This window comes from Cydia pomonella, chromosome 1, assembly GCF_033807575.1.
Source record: "Cydia pomonella isolate Wapato2018A chromosome 1, ilCydPomo1, whole genome shotgun sequence".
NCBI classification, from domain to species: Eukaryota; Metazoa; Arthropoda; class Insecta; order Lepidoptera; family Tortricidae; genus Cydia; species Cydia pomonella.
Window position 1 is genome coordinate 27,783,227 of NC_084703.1, and position 15,548 is coordinate 27,798,774.

Sequence of the window (15,548 nt, forward strand, 5' to 3'; positions counted from 1 at the left end):
GTAATACTATATACAATTTTATCAAGTACCCCAATAATTATTATTTATTCAAAATAATTATATATCAAACTTTAATATATGAAAAAATTATAAAACATGTAGTGCTACCAAGTTTTTGGCAAAAATTTCATTTTTGGTACAAGCTTTTATTGCTTTTCTTTCCACTGCAACTAATAATCATCAAGATAATTCCAACAACCCAAAACACAATTTGTTGTTTGCATTGTTTTATCACAGAGTTCCCAAGCTCAATCGGAAATTGGGAATTGGTTTAAATACTAAATAACATATTTACAAATAATAATAATTTGATGTATGTTAATCATAGCTATGTCCCTTTGTTTGATTTTTTCAATATGTTTATATTTTGATCTCCCATCGCACAAATAGGGGTGTTATTCACCTTGTTTTTTTTATTTCCATTCATTTCAAGGATGCATTCCTCAGCTTAAATTAAACAACTTTCTCAAAGACACCGGTATTCTAATAAATTCCATTTAGGAGATAATTAATAATTTATTTTTATCCTATAAGGCCCTTACGAGCGTATGCACTTGCCTTAGGGCCTGTTTACATATTGATGAATGCTTAAAGTACGAGTGTGTACATTTGCTACTAAACGTAAATACTATCTCGGACGACTGTTGTTCAAAATGACATTGATATGTCACAGTTCTCAATTGTTTGCTTTAATTAAATGTAATGGCCGTGTTATAACAACGCTATATTAACATTTAATTACTTTTTATGAAAATATTTTTTTATATTTGTTTTGAAAATTAACTTTGCCATTTAGTTTCCTTAAAGGTACTTACCCATACCCAGGAGTTAACGGAATTCAATAAGAACACGGTGTATATTTGAAGCCAATGGCTGTAGCGTTGTAGCTGTCCAACGGAGGGGCCATTTTTATAAAGTTAAAGCAAGTTTTCTTGCGGTGATTCCTAGCTATGTTTCATAGAAATCGATCCAGCAGTTTGAAGAGTATTAGCTCTTTTCCAAAATGATGTAATGTATTTTTGCCAACAATATCGATTTTGTTGGAAATTTTAATTTGAAATTTTGAATCTAATTGTTATAAGAATTAGGAGTGAATAAAAAATATTGTTTCCAATTTAAGTTATCACTTTATCACTGAGTCACTTTGGTGGTCACTGCTCACTAGTGGGAATTTATTCGCAGTTATTACCACAAAAATATTTTCTCCTTTCTCGCGTTGTCCCGGCATTTTGCGACGCACTGTGGGCTGATGAAATTCGGCTCTCATTGACATTTAAATCGAAGTCGTTATTTTTATGTTTTTTTGTTTGAAATAGGTTTTGCCCAGCATTGTTGTGGTAACCTATGAATTTTAGACGATTTGGAATGAAAAATGTCGAGTTATGAATTAAAAAAAAAATGTATGTAGCAGGAACAATAAATCATTATTATTCAAGAACCGCAAATCAAACCGTAATATCCTCGTCATTTCAATCATCATAATACTTTTGCACTTTAGATTTCGCCCTGAATCTTGATATGTCAAAGACACCCTTCTCAGTCCTCACATTTAGTTGTATTTTGTTGCCACAATACTTTAAAGCGTCTCATTACCACTACACTATAATATATACTACTTAGCAGTAGCGGCGCGTGAAAATTCTGGCTAGGCAACTTACAAATTATTAAACTTGAGACTATATAAGATTCTTGGATTTTTCTATTAAAAGTCATCATTTTTTTTAAAGGATTTTACAAAAAAAATTATCAATGATAGCAAAATACTGTACAATTTTACCCATTTATTCAATTCAATGTTTTTGTATGGCAATATTAAGCATTCGCGCGGCAAACGCCACTCGATTCAAAATTGTGAACATTACACTCCAATATAAATCTTACCTGTTTGTATTTAAGGTTTAAATTCAAATGAAGCAGTATGTTATAATAACTGACGTTATCGCGGCCGTGTACAGAGGGCCTACCGCGTACCCCGAAGTTCGCAAATTGCGAGCATCTTTCTCTTTCACCCTAATTACGCCATTGGAGTAAAAGAGAAAGTAGCCCGCAATTTGCGTACTACGGTGTTCGCGGTAGGCCCCTCAGTGCTCGCGGACTTTATGAATATGTGCGTGCATTTTTCCAATATAAACCTTATGCTATTACGTTTAAGGTTTTTATTCAAATGAATAACCCGATACAAGACCGAGTTGCTTTGAAGCTCATTCGCGTGGACTCTCTATAGCAAACTTTATGAGCGTGTGTGTGAGTTTTCGTATCTGTGTAGTGGCGCATGAATGAATAGTCAAGCTTAGCTTCACTTCGCGCGCCTGTTATGATTAGTGCTTTAGTAAATCGTGTTATCAATTACAAGGTAATGTAATACGTAGTGTTTTCATTATGGATATATTTTTAATTTTAATGATGATATATAAGTTTGGTTTATGTAGCAATAAATTTTAGGCAAGCCGGTGGGAATCGAGTTGTATGGACCCGCCGCCCCTGCTACTTAGGTCTATATCTTATACCTTTAAACGAGCAATTCTTGTATATATATATATATATTTCTGTGATCTCCGAAACGGCTCTAACGATTTCGCTGAAATTTGGTATATGGGGGTTTTTGGGGGTATACAATCGATCTAGATTAGTCTTATGTTTGGGAAAACGCGTGTTTCGAGTTTTCATGCGTTTTTCTTTCGACGCAGAATATGGTCGCTAATTTCGAATTGCCAGCCACTGTCCGTCTGGTCCAGCGGGGACGCGGACAGCTAGAAACGAATGTTACGGGTTCGAATCTCGCCTGGTGACTAACTTATGTTTTTTTTTTATATGTTCAAGTTAATATATAATTTTTTAATTTTTATTGTTTTAGACAAGTTTAATTTTGTAAAAAATGTAGTTACGATTATAACCTATACACCACCATATTACAATAAATAGTTATAACCGAGCAAAGCTCGGTCGTCCAGGTACTATATATACTTTATTCGTGAAAACAGTGATAGTTTAATTTTAAAGTGCACTATTGTTACTGGTATCATTCTTATGACTTTCAAATATCGTAAACCTATGGACTAAAACTATATTTTTTATACTTTGTACTAGAGTCTGGCTACTGAAATATTACACAAATTTTTGGCGGGAAATTCAAAAAATCTTGGGCTGATCACACTTTGTGTAGTAGGAATTATAGTTTTGATACTAGAAAATATTTTTGATTTTCTGTGCACACGTAAGGTACCTAAGGAAATGAGTTGAATATACGTTGACGTGCACTATGTAAAGTACAAAGACATATGTGTATAGACATGTTTCGCCAAGATATTTTTATATCAAATTACTACTGACCAGACACTCCACAGATTTCTTCTAAATCTTGGTTTTCAGTAACTCGTTATGTTCCAATGTTTTGATTTTATTGATATTTTCCAGAACTTCTAGTTTAGTGTAGGAAATGAAGCAAGTTGTTGTATGGAGACCCATGCATTAATTTCTCAGTCGATGAAATTTTGCTTGGTTATTGTATAGTATGAGTCGAAACTAACATATAAATATCCAAAAAAAAAACACTTCTAAGTTAGGTATTTATACGTAAAAATATAAATCTGTTTATATGTTTAACCGAGTAATTCCTGTGTCCAAAATTATTTTACCAAATAAGTTATTTGTATCAGTATGTAATACTAGAAAAAAATCTAAAAATTTTGTCAAACGAGATTTTTTTTTAAATGATTTTTTTGACGCTCATTTTCATCGGAAAATTGCTCTGTCATTTTTTTCTTCTTATATGATCTTAGAATATAATTTGGCGTAGTAGGTAAGAATATCCAAAAAAAATACATACCCAAATGTATGTATTTTACAACTATTAAAAACTGAGAGTGGAAAATTTCTCAGCCTGTATTCTTTTTAAATATATACTAAGTAGTCACGTATACACTTAAATTCAAAATATCCAAAAGAAATATCATCCAGAACACCGAAATTTTTGAAGCGAAGATAAATCCATCCCGCGGTTACGCAATAATGTACCGTCTTCCTTTAGCAGTTAAGTGCAGATTAGTGTCCTTGTGCTACTAGTCCGACCCGACCCGACCGCGTGACCCGCAGCCGCAGACCACACTTAAGAAGGGAGTTGTCGTTGTCAGTGGTGTGTGAGTCTTTACACTACATTTAGTGATTTTTGCGTTTTCTTTGTACCGAATAATATATACTTACGCAGTTTTATATAACATTGATTAGAATAATATCACGCTAAAGACGTTTATAACAACCGACGTCAAAAACAACTAGGTTTCGAATTTTTGCCACGTAATAAAGATTACCTACTTATTGTATGCGTATCGTTAATAAATTGCGATATCTTAAAACTTAACCGTCGAGATCTTTAAAACTACTGAACCAGTTTTGATGAAACTTGTACTATAAGCTGAAAGATACTTCATTATCATTATCGTCAGCCTGTTGCAGTCCACTGCTGGACATAGGCCTCCCCCAGGTGCGCCACAAAGCACGATTTCCCGTTTTATGCATCCAGTCCCAGTTTTTTGCCAGCTACCTTCTTTAGACGCCCACATAGACTGACATTTATAAATATTATGCAACTCTAACAATATTACATATAACCCACCAAATGAAGACCAAAAACAGCCCACTGGCGGAAATAATTCGTGTATAAGTAAAATTTGGTACTATTGTAGTTGAAGGTGCCTTACACAACATACTGAAAGTACTGATGGATGGTTAGTGGTGGCGCTAACGGGTAGGGGGGGTTTAAAGGTCCCTTTTTTCAGTTTTTCTTAAATAACTCGTAAACGGTGGCCCATAGCAAAAAATGTTCTTTAACGTAAATAATATATATAAAATTGCCTAATCGAAAGATTCAGTGCACTTTTTCGCTAGGATATTTATTTACAAGTCGGCCGGTGCGTGTGGTGGATTTTTTTTTATAATGGATTAAGAAAGAATGGTCGCATTAAGAATGTTTGCAGTGCAAAACCTTCGTCGCCGATCAAAATATCTTTTTCCATTGATTTCGTGAACTCACACCCTTTTAGATTTCGCAGGAGTATTTTGCGATAAAAAGTAAGAGGTGTGCTTCTAACATTGTTAGTTGTCTAGAGGCTAGGGCATTATAGTACGCAAATGGCGGCGGATCTGCACGCAGAGCTGCAGCGTGCGCTTGCGTGACGTGTACAGCACCCTGCGTGGCGTGCGCTGCGTGACGTGCGCGTTACCCGGTGTGACAGGGGTGCTGTGCACGTCTACGCTTACGTCGACGCACACGTGCTGCGGCGCAAGCGGTGTGGCTCGGCCTTTAAAAAATATTAAAGCGGGGAAGTTAATTAAAATAAATTTTATGGTCCATTTTACTATATTTTCGTGAATAACCCGTAAACGGTCCCCAGTAGCAAAAATAATTTGAACAATTTTTTTTACAAAAAAGATTCAGTAAACTTTTTGAAAGTATCAATATTTAAAAAGATATGAAAGAGGGAAAGTCAATTAAAATCATTTCTAAGGTTCCTTTTCTTTCGTTTTTCGTAAATAATTTGTAAAGTATGATCCATAGCAAAAAATCTCTCATACATAAATATTAACCATAAATTTTTCTACAAGATATATGAAACTTTTCGCTAGGATCAACATTTAAAAAGATACTAAAGCGGGAATATTAATACTAATCAATATTAAAGTCACTTCTTAGTTTTTCGTAAATAACTCTTAAACGGCAGCTCATAACAAAACAGGTTCTTATACATAAATAAATAACATAATATTTCCTACAAAAAACATACCGAACACTTTTCTCCAGGATCAATATTTAAAACAATATTAAAGGGGGAAAGTAAATCACAAACAATTTACAAGTCCCTAATTTTTTTGTTTTTAAGATATATGTAGTTAAAATAAAAAAGGGTTTTTAAAATTGATTATTATTAACATTCCCGCTTTAGTATCTTTTTAAATATTCATCCTAGCGAAAAGTGTGCTACATATTTCTTATAGAAAATTTTATGTTACTTATTTATGTATGAGACATTTTTTTGCTATGGGTCATACTTTACAAATTATTTACGAAAACTAAAGAAAAGGAACCTTAGAATTGGTTTTATTAACTTTCCCTCTTTAATATCTTTTTAAATATTGATCCTTTCACAAATTGTACTGAATCTTTTTTGTAGAAGTTTTGTGTAGATTATATACAGCGTTTTTTGCTAATTGCCACCGTTTACGAAAATATAGAAAAATGGTCCAGAAAATTGATTTTAATTGATTTTCCCGCTTGAATATCTTTTTAAATATTGATCCTAGTAAAAAAGTGTACTGAATTTTGCTTGTAGGAAATGTTATTAGAGTAAGGTATATCAGTCGATCCATAAGTTCCGCCACAAAAGTTTTTATTGATAAAATGTAATACATATAATAAACGTATAACCGGGGACGGTTAATAAGGGTCCTGTGTTTTACGCGAAACAGCCGTAATGGGAAAGAACACTCACTGGAAAAAACTATGAGGTCGCGCGCACGTTGCATCTCAAACGCATGCCGGAAACGAACTATGATATGGCGCACGCGAGGTGATTGAGTGATTGATTTAGAGTGAATGTGATGAATGGTGAGTGGTATGAAGATTAAGGGGTTCACAGACGTGTGTATGATGAAGGTGTGTCTACACGTCTGTGTGGAATTGTAGGTTAAGGAGGTGCTACAAACGGCTTTTAATTTAATTTAATTTATTTATTTCAAGAGACAACAATGGTCCATAATGGTTAGTAACATTTAAGGTTTAAAACAAAGTGTTAGTACAACAAATACAAAAAGACAAAAAGAAAAGCGAAAAGTACAGCAACAATTAATAACAAACAATAACAAACAATCACCTAGTAGCGGTCATGATACCCTCAAAATGTCGCACAACAGGTGAGTCGTATCGGCCCGCTACCGTAGCCAGGATGGGGTTGGAGCTGGCCCGCACTCTGCAGAGCAACGAGGCAATCCTCTTTCTTATTATGGCATAGTAATCATCTGTGCGAGCTTGTGCAAACATACCCGATGCGCTGCAGAAACGGGGCAGCCCCAACAACATCCTGAAACCATTATTATATTGGACGCGCAGGGAACTGATGGTCTTCTGCGTAAAACTAGTCCAGAGGCTGCACGTGTAGAAAACTTGACAATAATTTTAATAAAAATGTATCATGATTCGAAAGCTTGTTTTATGCTAATCAAAAATTAATAATTAATTAATTTGATTGTTTTTAAATTTTAGTAACGATTTTATTTACTGTTTGTTTAAATTGTTTACTTTGGGATTGTCGTTAGACGCGAGTTCTCGCCTGGATTGTACTTCACAAAAGGGAGTAAAAATCAGGGTTACATTATTAAAATAGTTACAATAGTATTTTTGAATGAACTTTCTTTATTATAGCATATGTGGCCACCAGAATCCAAATATTACATAGAGTTATGAAGAACTGCGAAAGCAAATTATGTTAATTTATATTGTTAAATAATATTTTTGCAAGCATGAACATATTTGATTATGCTTAGTGCAGGTATTCGAATCGTTGCTAAGACTCTGACTAATATATACTTATAGGTATAAACTACAATGTAATAAATAATTGTTATTAAAACAGTTTTTTCTATGACGTACCGTCGATATTTCATTGAAATTAATAGGTATACTACATTAAGTGAAAAGTAATTACTTCCATACACACTATATCCAGACATTTTTATCGATAACGCTCAAACATCATTTATGCACGAGCGCCACCCTGTTTCGCGTCGGCAAGAGGCTAGCGGTTGGCGGTCGTACCAAGAAACAGTAATGCCGTTGTGAATATCGTTAGCGGCTTAATACATTGCGCCGTTGCTTAGCACACTACAAATAGTTTTCCATGCTAAACCATTAATGTAGAATGCATATTCAAATTGCCATGAGTTTGTTTGACAAAATGGTCCGACTCAGAGAAATCAGATGTCACTGGAATTATTTGTAAAAATATGTGGTTTTATTGACTAATACGTGAAAAAATGTACCCACATGTGGTATGTAACTCCATCATCCTTATAGTTTTTGGATGCACTCCTATTTCGACACGAAACAACGGCATTTTAAGAAAATTGACTCGCACATTTTTCTATGACAGCTAAATTCCGACTGTCGACGGAGGACACGATATGGCCACGATCTGGCCATGTCGCGGCGACACGCGCCACGCCTCCGTCAGATATCTAGTATCTTTTATGATCTGAGGTTGCAAATTAATAACCTATTACGTAGCAAATACATGATATGGGATGCTAGAGGTCTCAACTATACGAATAGGGGAATTAGAGGGGATTGATGTCTAATTTGATGGTAAATTTAGTAAATAGACGGAGACAGCTGTACGAGTCTTCCATCGCTAAATATCGCTGCGTGGGAAGGACCATCTCCCTGAAAGTGATACCTTACTTCAATTTGTGTCTTGCTATTTTAGTTTTACGTGTAATTGTGAACATAACAAGTCGAATTACTCCTTTTTTTTAAATACATTTAAAATTGGTCTTGACTCCATTTTCTAACCTCAAAGGAGCCGATTTCCGTTTCGTGATTGATATTTATAGATTTGTTGCACCCAAAATCCCCTGCAACTTGTTCGTTTTCCTTTTTTCATTGGGATTGCTTTGAAAATCAAAATAGTACATACATGAGCTAAGGCAGTGAATACATAAGCATTTTTGGCCAATTAGGTAATCAAAGTCATCCCTTTAGAGGGTGAAAAGGGGGTAGAAGTTGAACGGGGAATCAATAAAAAACAGATTGCAGAAGAAATAAGCTACTAAAATTACAGATTTCACGCAGGTGAAGTCGGGGGCAAACATATTTTGCAAGCTTTCTAGCCGCTGTTAGGTAATTAAACTAGACATAGTTTATTTCAGGGTAAAATCCTGACCATAAAATTTTCTGATCTTTACATTATTTACAAGAAGCTTGAAATTTACAGTTGTTTTTCGGTTCAGGCCTTACTGAGGTTAAATATTTCGAGTTTTAGAAGAATTTTGTTTTTTTTTTACAGATATTTGAAGGAGATGGATTACCAGATAAAGTATGTGCCGAATGCATTCAGAAACTCAGTAGTGCATATATTTTTAAACAACAATGTGAAAGAGCTGATCAGGAGTTACGTCGAAATTATGTACCTCCTCCGGGTGAGTGTGATCATTAATGTTTAAGGTGCTCATTGGTTTCCTCTCCTTGAAATGTTGCTGCACTACGCTATTAATTTATGTATATACGTATAATAATACGAAATATTTACTAAATTCTGTTAATTTGTTTCGTTATTATCATCTAGTCAGAACAGAACCAAACCTATCTCCTCCATAAATCTTGAAAGTCGTGTATTTTCGTGTTTTAAGTCGGAGGAATAGTAGGGGAGCCCCGTTTATTCCCTCGCTCCCACCCGCTGCCGCTGTGTGGCGCGGTATACACCATCACAATCAGCCCGAAATTCCTCAGACTTCGAGCGCGAAAACTCGTCATATAGTGCATAGCAAACTAGTGGAGCTCCCTCAGAAACTTACCAAATTTTAAATAAATGATGTACCTAAATTTAATATAACGTCGTGTCCTTTAACAATTAGATACGGAAATTATGAGGGACGAGATTTTACGGTGAGTATTGAAACATGAAAAATGTCATAAAAATTTCAATACAAAGCAAAGCTTACTACAATAAAATTTACTCTAATTACGAGTAGGATTAAATGCGAACTTTGCCGAATGCAATGCGAACTTTGCCGAATGCAGTGCGTAGTAGAAGTAGGGTCCTAAATAAGTTACATCCGCAGTATCTATACTTAGTCAGGTCACAAGTTCTTTCACAAAGGATTTTACTGATATAAAAGTAATAGGTACAGATCCTTTATTATTCATATACTTATATGGTTTGAAAGCTTATTTAATGCTGAAGTGCTTACAATATAGATTAAAGTAATTTGCTGTCTCAGTCTTGCATAATTCTATGTATGTCAAGAAACACGCTCTCTGTTCAAGGTGATATTGATCCCTATCTTTATTTAACACCCTTGCTTGAATCTTGTTTAACGGAAAACCGGCTTTATTATCTTTATTTTAATATATAGATAGTATGAATTGAACTAACAAGATTGCTACTGTACATGTTTTTTACCAAATGTACATACTTGTTATAGGGCAGTCAAATCTAAGCGTGTTACTGAAAAGTACCCTAAGTTTGAAGGGTCTATCAGCTGAATTACAGACTTCTCAAAGAACTTACTGCAGGTGACAAAGTTATGCTATAATAAAGTAATTTTTCACAATCCAGCCGCGTCTAACGATAATCACAAAATGAAATCTCTGGAACAGTCATGAAATTTGGTATGTATATAAATTAAACTCCCCTTTTTCATGCCCACACCATGTGACATTTGAGGACCTCGAGGAATCGCAGCCATCTTGGAAAATGTATACCATCCAGGAGAAATTCGCGTTTTACTCTAAATCTACATTCTTTATGAAAATATAGTGTAAGACAACATTAAAGCTTATTAAATTCTACACAAAAAATCCTGGATATAATTGTGGAAAGAATACATCTTGTTATAGAAAATACTTGCTGAATCTAAGTTTAACGCTTATACACTTCCAGGGGACATTCTCTTAATAGGAAACTCGGAGTAATATGAATTCCATTTTAACTATACATTTATACGTGATCTACCCCAATATTAACATTTTATTCGACTGCGACTTAATCAAAAGTAGGGTTATTGGTTTAAGTACTGATGATTCAGTACGCCCTGTAGCTTAGGATACTGGACGGATTTTTTTAAATGACGTATCCGTCATTGACGTATTAAAAGAAGAGGACGCCCAATGCGAAAGATATATGGAGCAAACTGACATTAGGCAATGCGCCCTGGTAGATGCTAATAACGCTTCTTTATAATTTTAGTCAAGATAAGTATTTCATACAAAAGCAAACTTAATGAAATACAGTTTAAGTGTCAAATTTGCAAACAAATTCTATTTGTTGTCTTTTACTTCTGGAGCTTTCTTTTTTCGCAATGTAATGTAAACGTACAGTAGGTAGATACAGGTTGATTATCGACTTTATTACAACAATTCTATGATTGTTGTTATGTTCTTCTTCCGGTGGACATGACGTAAAAATGTTTACGTGCATGAATGTTTTCAATACATTAGATGCTATTACTTGTAGAATTATCATGGTTTACATATTCCCCTTCGCATGTTGTCTTAAAAAAGTTTCAGTTGTTTTACAAACAGTAAATATATCTTCAGACGCATAAAAAAAGCCCACCCATGTACAGTCAGCATCAAATACTTTGTAGCAGTCAAAGTGGCCAAATAGTTCGGTACACCATACTAAATATATGGTGTACCGAACTATTTGGCTACTTTGGTTGCTACAAAGTATTTGACGCTGACTGTACAACAACAAAAAAAAAAACGTTTCGGCAACGAATATGTAACACCTTGGTGTTTCAGAACTCTATAGGCTACGGTGATCGCTTGCCACCAGGTGAGCCGTATGCCTATTTGCCACCAACATGGTATAAAAAAATCTAATGTAGACTCCATAGATTTTTGTTCCGTGACAACCGTTAATTTGTATCAATAAAAAGAATTATTAAATACTATAAAATTACGAAGAATTCACATTAGTTCTGTTAAATATCAATAGAACTCACTGAAAGAAATATATGCCTTCCTTTTTTCTTGTTGTTTTGCTATTCTAAGCGCTTTTTTTTACAGAAAATTTCGTCATGTTTGACAGTTGTCGTTGTCGACGGCCGAAACGAGACTGGGAGTAAAACTCATGCTCAAGCCGTTCGAGCATTACTTTTGTGGGGCGTTTCTTTTCGGATGATTGTGAATCCAGTTAATTATACTTACATCAATAGTATCCGTAGATTCCTCTTACCCTTCACAACTCGTTTACACTTAAACCAACCGCCTTGAGAGGACTGCGAATATTAAAACATATATTTTTTTTTTATACTACGTCGGTGGCAAACAAGCATACGGCCTGCCTGATGGTAAGCAGTCTCCGTAGCCTGTGTACACCTGCAACTCCAGAGGAGTTACATGCGCGTTGCCGACCCTAACCCCACCCCCCTCGTTGAGCTCTGGCAACCTTACTCACCGGCAGGAACACAACACTATGAGTAGGGTCAAGTGTTATTTGGCTGCGGTTTTCTGTAAGGTGGAGGTACTTCCCCAGTTGGGCTCTGCTCTAGATCTGGAATGACATCTGCTGTGCTGTGCCCTACCACACAAGGCGAGATGACATTCACATTGCCCATACCTCTCTTTTGGACGTAGTTTAAGGACATACCCGGGTCCAGATACATATTTTTTCTTCTAGCGCCTAAAGTGCTAGAAGTTTCTAGCGCTTCTTTTAGCGGATAGATCCATAATTAATACACGAGTGCTACGCAATACAAAGTAACTAAAATTAACGGAAGAAATAATTTTACGGCTAAATAATGTGCTTGCAAAAACAGATTTTAGTTCTTAAATGGGATTCAAACAATAGTGACAGTAATCAAATTTCATACCTACGAGGGTGGGATGATAAGTAACTGGCCTAAGTAGAAAATACTTGAATTTCGGTGTTAAAACTAATTTTATTTTTCGACATAGTCTCCACCTAGCTCTATGCACTTATTCCATCTTCGCTCTAAAGCTGCGATGCCCTCCATAAAATAGTACATTACGATACAAGTGCGAAAAATAGGAAATTCGAAACGAGTAGCGATAAATTAAAACACGACCGAAGGGAGTGTTTTAAATCGACACGAGTTGCGAATTACCTATTCGCACATGTATCGTACAACGTTTTACAGTACATATGGCCCTTTAAATGTTCGACACAGTAACATAATATGCTACTTCTCGCACTAGTGCTATAAAGTAGCCCCATATGTACTGTAATGATTCTTTTCGAGGCCTGCAAAATACTCCTCCACAGCGGCTATGACGGCATCATTAGTGGCAAATTTCTGTCCACCCAAAAAAGTTTTAAGCTTCGGGAACAGGTGGAAGTCGGATGGTGCCAGATCAGGCGAATAAGGTGGATGGGGCAGCAAATCATACTTTAATTCGCCGATTTTTGCCATGGCTTTAACACATGTGTGAACCCTAGCGTTGTCTTGATGGAAGATGATTTTTTTTTTTGCTAAGCCTGGTCGTTTTTGATGAATGCATTGATGAAGCTTATCTAAAAGATTAGCATAGTATTCCCCATTAATAGTTTTACCTTTGGGAAGGTAGTCTATCATCAAAATTCCACTAGCATCCCAAAAGACGGAAGCCATAACTTTTCCAGCCGACTTTACAGCCATAGCTTTTTTGGGACCCGAACATCCAGATTCAGTCCACTGTTTTGATTGAATTTTTGATTCTGGCGTGTAGTGGTGAACCCATGTTTCATCTGTTGTTACAAATCGACGCAAAAAATCAGCTTTATTTTTCTGAAAACGATCCAAACATTCTTCCGAATTTTGCACGCGGATTCTTTTTTGATCGTGCGTAAGCAATCGCGGCACCCAACGGGCGGATAACTTTTTCATATTTAATTCTTCACTTAGAATATGATGTACCCGTTCCTTTGATATCCCTGTAGTGTCAGCTATTTCTGATAACTTCAATCGTCGATCTGCCAAAACCATATCGTGCACTTTGGAGACCATTTCCGGAGTTGTGGCACTTTTTGGACGTCCAGAGCGGGCTTCATCTTGGACACTTGTACGGCCTCGTTTAAATTCAGCCACCCAGTTTTTTACTGTGGCGTGAGAAAGAGCACATTCACCTAAAACATTCTTTAACTCTTCATAAATACCTATCCCCTTCATACCCTTCATGTAAAGAAACTTTATCACCGCTCTTTGTTCAATTTTATCCATTTTGAAAACAATCGTCACAATATATTTTCAAATAACAGAAAATCGATAAAATATTTAAGCCATCAAATTTAAATTTCGAACACAGATAGCCAGAGACACGAAGCTTAAATTACGCTAGTTTATTTTTAAATTCAAACTTTTTAAATAGCTAAGGCCAGTTACTTATCATCCCGCCCTCGTACATTTTCGGGGGTCCCGGTTTGCGTGTCTAAAAATTTGAGCTTCGGGGACCATGGGGAGAAGACTGTATAAAAAAAGTATGCGACTTATTTGTTTTTGATTTTTTTCTCTTTAGCTATGGATATTATGAATATTGTGTAAGGCAAAGTGAAAGCTTATTAAATTTCACACAATAAATGTTTCTAACACTATGTCCCTAGAATGAAGCCATCTTATAGAAATATGGCTCAGAAGTCAAAAAGTTGTACTACTGACGTTTTATTCAAATAAAACTCGGTAAAATAGTTATTTGTACAACAAGAGAGCAAAGTTTGATATTTCTTCGAGTGTTTGTTTTGAGTCACGTGCAACCGAAAGATTCTAAGATAATAGATTCACGAGCGTAGCGAGTGAATCTAATTTAGAATCTTGAGCGTAGTAAGGGACTCAAAAGCGCACGAGATGTAAATAACTTTGATCTCGTGTAGTACACAAAATTTTTCACGTCAGTCAGCCATCAAAAAATACAACCTGAAAAAATGTAATCCGTCTTCATCACTATTTCACTCATGTTTTCTGAAGGTATTCTAACAATTAATTTTAATTACCGCAATAAACGAAACGAAAGAAATTTCAATAAAATGATACGAAAATAATGAATTAACGAACATCAATTGACAGTTCAATCGTCAACTTTTTTTTGTTAAAAAAAAAACTGTAAGATACGGTCCGAATTGCGGATACTACTATTTGTCAACTATAGTAGAGATCGTTAAAAGTCGTTAAGTCGAATTATTTACTGCGTAACAATTGCGTACCTAAATTTGTCTAGGTACATTGTTTTGATTGTATAAAAAAATATGTAAAATATCGTATTTTTATTACTTAAATTTTAAACTTTTATTACGAATGAAGACTCGTAGGGTGTTTTGGAACGATGCGGTCTGACTTATTTCGGGGGTCTATTATAAACCGTCAATATATCTTTGAATTACGCACTTTTTTATCTCTTTCTTTTTGCTAATGACGTGAAAGGGACAAAGACAATAGAATCCAAATACTTCGAACTTGTATTAGGCCCCGCACGTTGAAATGACATTCGAATATGAATGTCACTTGAATGTTATTTTGTCTCACTCGGTGAGCAAAATGCGATTTTGCTCACTGTTTTTAAGCAGCAAATTACCCTTGTTCCAGCTGCTGACGTGAAAATATATATTTGTACTGTTTATTAACTTAATACTAGGTACACATAAGGTAAGTGTATATCTGAACGAATCGTTCAGGAAGGAACAAAAATAAAATGTACCCTAGCATTAACTTATATAGAGAGAAGAACCCTTAAATTCGAAAAAAATCTGATTTGCTAACATTAACATGTCTAGTAACAAGTTAATAAAAAGTACTAATATTTATTTTATCCGAGTTTTATTTAATAGACACGAGTTGCGAATTAC

The 15,548-nt window shown here is 35.2% G+C and overlaps 1 protein-coding gene across 3 annotated transcripts in view; it reads left to right on the forward strand.

Annotated features, from left to right (window-relative positions):
* The window catches only part of LOC133527595 (zinc finger protein 62 homolog), a 46,037-nt gene that overhangs the window by 1,295 nt on the left and 29,194 nt on the right, over window positions 1-15,548 (forward strand). For 2 of the 3 annotated variants that reach the window (XM_061864673.1, XM_061864681.1), the window contains one exon: window positions 9,054-9,186. The exons of the other annotated variant lie outside the window; for it this stretch is intronic. In XM_061864673.1, the coding sequence (XP_061720657.1) occupies window positions 9,054-9,186 (133 nt within the window). The remainder of the gene's footprint in view (window positions 1-9,053; window positions 9,187-15,548) is intronic. 3 annotated transcript variants of the gene reach the window in all.